Source organism: Pseudomyrmex gracilis, unplaced genomic scaffold, assembly GCF_002006095.1.
Source record: "Pseudomyrmex gracilis isolate BER0280 unplaced genomic scaffold, ASM200609v1 scaffold_109, whole genome shotgun sequence".
NCBI classification, from domain to species: Eukaryota; Metazoa; Arthropoda; class Insecta; order Hymenoptera; family Formicidae; genus Pseudomyrmex; species Pseudomyrmex gracilis.
The window spans coordinates 469635-474442 of NW_018020693.1; the positions used below are offsets into that span (position 1 = coordinate 469635).

Sequence of the window (4808 nt, forward strand, 5' to 3'; positions counted from 1 at the left end):
GATCCAGACTATGAACGCTATTGCACAATCGCCTGTTTTTCGCCCGTACATTTCTATACTCACATCTGCCTTATGTTCTCACGCTATGTTCCTTGCAGCCTAGAATCTTCGAGCAATGACGACGCTCTTATTTCGAATGAAGGGATTAAAACTACCAATAGACATTTTTTTAAATACTCTTCTAAATTTTTTTACGTATACATATTGCCTTTATAAGTATTAGAAAAGTTTAAAGAATTTTTCTTCAATATGTGCCAAAATGTATTCTTTTTTTTTTATAATAAGAATACTACAAGGATATGTAATATCAATTATATTCGAGTGTTTTTAAAAATATACAAATTTATTACATCATATAAATTATATAAAAGATTGTAAAGATAATTGCATATAACTCATTTATGTAAAAAAAACTACATGAGTATTTTTCCCAATATTTTTCAGTCACATTAACCATAAATTTCTCTCAATAGCAAAGTTAAATATGTGTGAAAATTGCACCTCTCTCCACAATCATAAATAACATTTTAAAATTCCCAAGATTCCATCCACCTTAAATGATGCATCGAGCTGTCGGGATCCATAGCGGACGGGCCGTCCATTCCGTAAGCCAACGGCGAGAACAGATAAAAACTGCAGGAACAGACGAGAGATCAAAAGATTTCGATAAAATTTTTTTCGCAAATACATGCATTACGAATTTCTATTTTTAACAACGTCTACCTGTATATAGTGCCGGAAATTACGGTACCCAAAATAACGTGGTAAATCGTATTGCCCACTTTACTGGGAAACAAGAGCAAGAGATTCTCGATAATGTGATTCAGTGTGATCCCAGTCAGCATGGAGCTGTAAAGCAGCGCTGGAAAGTAATGATGAAAATACAGCACGCGCGTCATCGCCCAGAACGGCGCGTAATGCAAGATCCATCCCACAAAGAGCCATATGCCGGTGTGCAGTATTTTGCTTCGCTGCTCGAGAATAGCGACGTCGTCGATGCATCCCCGTTGCTCGCGCACGGCAGCGTAGACGTAAAGAATCACATATATCACAAGAAAGATTATGTTTCCCCACCAAATCACAGGATTGCCGAGCAGATATATCCTTTGATTGTTTCCGGAGAAGAATTGCCCCTAAGGACGAGAGGTCGCTCAGCATTCGTCACGCGAGAGCGATGCTTATTTATGTCGCAGGAGAATAACGTAATAATTTACCCTGTAATTTATGGGCCACTGCCACGGTCGAGAGGACACCTCTCCTTCTTTGACTTTCAAATCCGAATTTCCTTGCAACATCACGGCGTGCGACTCCAAAAATCTATCGAGGAAACCCGGCGCGTAAACTTGAAAGCTGACGTTTGGTACTAATGGAAAAATGTACCATTGATAAATAAACGTTATCTTAATTAGCAGTAAAAAACAATTCAAACGGCTCGCTTACATTTTGCGTACTGATTATCCTCGATGTTCCACAATGCGTTTTTGTCTCTCATATTGGGATTGCAGGAAACCTCCTGTTGACTGTATCCCCTGTATTAAACAAAATAATTTACTTTCTGTTTTTTTTTTTATAGTTTTGTACGAAATACAAAACGAAAAAAAAAACATCATTGAGTTATCAACCATTTTGGCAACGTCTTGCCACTGCACGTTAGCACGCAATGATGAAGATAATGCACGAATTTCAATTTGCTCGTCACCGTTTCGACAATGTCACCATCCCTCCCGTTCGTTATCAATATTTTCCAGACATCGTTAGCGTCGCCTGTGCCGTTCTAAACAAGAAGAAAAAATCGCTCAAATTGACAAAGAAATTGTCGTGTACGAATTGTCGCGGATCGTCTTACTTCTCCGTATCCGGTAACTTGATAGTGCTTCTTCGAGATCGGCGCGATCTCCTTGTGCGAGTGTAAATTTCGTCTCGTGATAACGTGCTCCAGACGAATAAGATCGCCGTGTTTAACTAATTCGGGCTCGGCTGGTATCGCGTCCGTGTCGAATTTCTTCACAAGCCACAAATTGTTATCATCCTTGTGAGAATAAGTTGTGATCTGAAATCGCGTTGCGCACTCATAACATTAAGTTTACGATCTTTGTCTCTTCTTAAACAAGTTACTGTGCGTTGAACATTTCGATAATAGCAAACATTTATTATCTCTCTCTTTTTCTTTGTGATTAATTTTTGATAAATTCGTTATACATATATTAACCTGCTGCTGCCTGGCACCGATTCCCTCGGGATACAAGTGCCAGTGGGAGTGTAAATAGCCACCTCCCGTGCGATGATTCTTTAACGTGATGGTAGCGCCGTAAGCCAATTGCCGCGGCATTGTCGCATTGTACAACGAATTTCCACGTAACAGCGACTGAAATTCGGAACTGTAGAAGCCATCGCCACTTCCGCTAAATAAAACACGTACGCACCTTTATCATCGGCTGTTTGAACGTGCGATGGTGATAGTTCTCATGTATACACAGGGTGTTTTAAGAGGAACGAGGGAAAAACGCGTATTAGTTGAGAGCTGACATTAAAGAGGAAGGCGGCACCCTGTATATCGTGACGCAACATAGTTTTCCTTACCTTTTATTCAAAACGGAAAGATGAATATAAAAAAATAGCATGTAAAGTAAAACCGGTAATAGGATGAGACATAAGCACCGCGCTAACAAATGCTTCCCCACATAAGACTGCAAAAAGCAAAATAAAAATTGTTCTCTTTGGAAAACTCTTATATCAATTACATAGATCCTCTTTTAATATCATTATTAAATTAAGAAATTTCACAAGACATTAAACGTTGATTTATTTGCAGCAATGCGAAAACTCACGCTATTTTTTATATTGATATTAAATATTGTCAAGTTACTTACAATAGGTTTGGACAAATCCCCCAACTCTCGCCAAAGTTCGTACGCGGTGTAAAGACCCACAAGCAAGACGACAAAGAGTCCGACGAATTTCACGCTGATCGTGCACGCGAGCGAAGCACCGGTGAACGACAACCATGACCACCAGGGCCACGTGAACGGTCGGTCGCGCAGCGACGCTACACGCGACATGCCCCACGTCGCGCACATCATGAAGCACAATAATATCGGATCCAGAAGAATGTACTGATTCAACGTTAACATGCCTACATCTATCAGAAACGACATGTATATTGTAGACACTAGTGTTAAATTGTGCGCGCGCAAACATATTTCAATTTACCAAACAAAATGAGAAAAGCAGCGAGCGTTGAGGCGCGAATCGACTTGGTAAAGTCCCATACAATAAGATACGACAAGGGTACGGTACTTGCACCCAGAAATGTGCAGAACTAAGACAAAAAATGTGCACAATTACAGTATACTATTTTCAATATCTCATAAGAGATGTATCGTTTTTGATGTTTATTTGAGAGTTCGATCGCACTTACGATTCTCATACCGACGTAATTGACATTCTCAAACTTATCCCCTGGTTTTTCAAAAGGAAATGTGCCATCATAGCCGGTCATGTATCCTGACAGAGCAATAAGCATCTAGAATTAAGATTCTAATTTTGCATACTCAGCAAACATAAATCAGATTTTCTGACAAAAAATTATCTACCTTTCCCAATGGTGGATGCACATCAAAAAAGAACGTTCTGTTTATATACCAACTGCCCATTTTGCCAAAATGTGTCTCATCCCAACTAAAAGCCCGAAATTGATCTACAACTTTAATCTTAAAAATCCTAAGTTAGGTCTAAAGTAATTACTTACCAGACATGTTCAGGTTCAGTGACTTTATAGAACCTGGTAATTAATGTGAGCGCAGTTATACCTCCAAATAGAAGCCACCAATATCTATAATAAAACAAATTGCAGCTTGACTTTACTAATACTTTTTTTGTACATACAGTCGATGTGTGACACATCTAATAAAATTTAAATAAACTATAACAATTATAATTTCTCTTACGCTTCGCTTTCCTCTTTTTCATTTGTTTTCGAAGCTGCCGCGTTTTTCGATTTGCAAGTAGCGTCTTGAGAGTCGCTCACGGTTCTCATTTTTCCTGTCATTGTTGACTCGTAAATTCTATTAGCCTGAATTAAAACAAGCGTGCTTGACGCACAAAAGTACCAAACAGTCGCTCAATTACGTGATCAATCGCATATTTCATGTTACGACAAAATTGTACGTCCAACAACGTGTCCAAATGTTATTCCGCACGGAGTAAACGTCAAAACATGCGTGACATTTTTTCCGTTTTCCATGTACCGTTAGAGTGACATTCCACAGCACGTGTCATTCTCGCGTAACCAAAGAGAAACCCGAGAGCCATCTCATCTTTATTTCTTACGACATTCTCGCGACCGCTGATATCAGCGCCACACATTCTCAACATGTAGGAACTACAGAGCAACATCCACTTTTTCGAACGTAGATAATAATGGTCCCTTAAGGTCCGATCAAGTCCAATTTCGTCCGTTCTTACCGACACTTCAAAACTGACTAACGAATCTCGCAAGGTAATTGTCGTCATGTAATTAAAGTGGCTTGAGAGAGGATTTGTTTGTCAGGTTGATGACGGCACAAAGTAAGAGTAAGGAGATCGAACTCTGTGATACAAAAATGGTCCCGATTGTGACGGTTTATTGGAACTTGGGAGGGAATTAAAAACAGGTTAAATGTAATGTACAATGCGAAAAAATAATATAACATTTAAATGTATATAAATATAATCTGTATGTCATGACATACTTCCTGTATTTATATGTTATATTTTAATTTTTGTCATTGTATAGTACATTTAACTTCTATTTCTAATTCTTATTCCTA

At 38.7% G+C, this 4808-nt stretch overlaps 1 protein-coding gene across 1 annotated transcript; it reads right to left on the minus strand.

The window, feature by feature from the left end:
- Positions 1–340: 340 nt before the first annotated feature.
- Positions 341–4308, minus strand: LOC109856144 (protein O-mannosyl-transferase 2). Its single transcript, XM_020431098.1, has 14 exons — positions 3948–4308; positions 3749–3832; positions 3594–3678; positions 3419–3523; positions 3211–3319; positions 2871–3139; positions 2581–2687; positions 2210–2402; positions 1847–2050; positions 1623–1774; positions 1441–1529; positions 1215–1363; positions 724–1133; positions 341–633 (listed from the first exon to the last, which is right to left on the minus strand). The coding sequence occupies exons 1-14, from the start codon at positions 4046–4048 to the stop codon at positions 528–530; spliced, it is 2163 nt and encodes a 720-aa protein (XP_020286687.1). The 5' UTR covers positions 4049–4308; the 3' UTR covers positions 341–527.
- Positions 4309–4808: the final 500 nt, after the last annotated feature.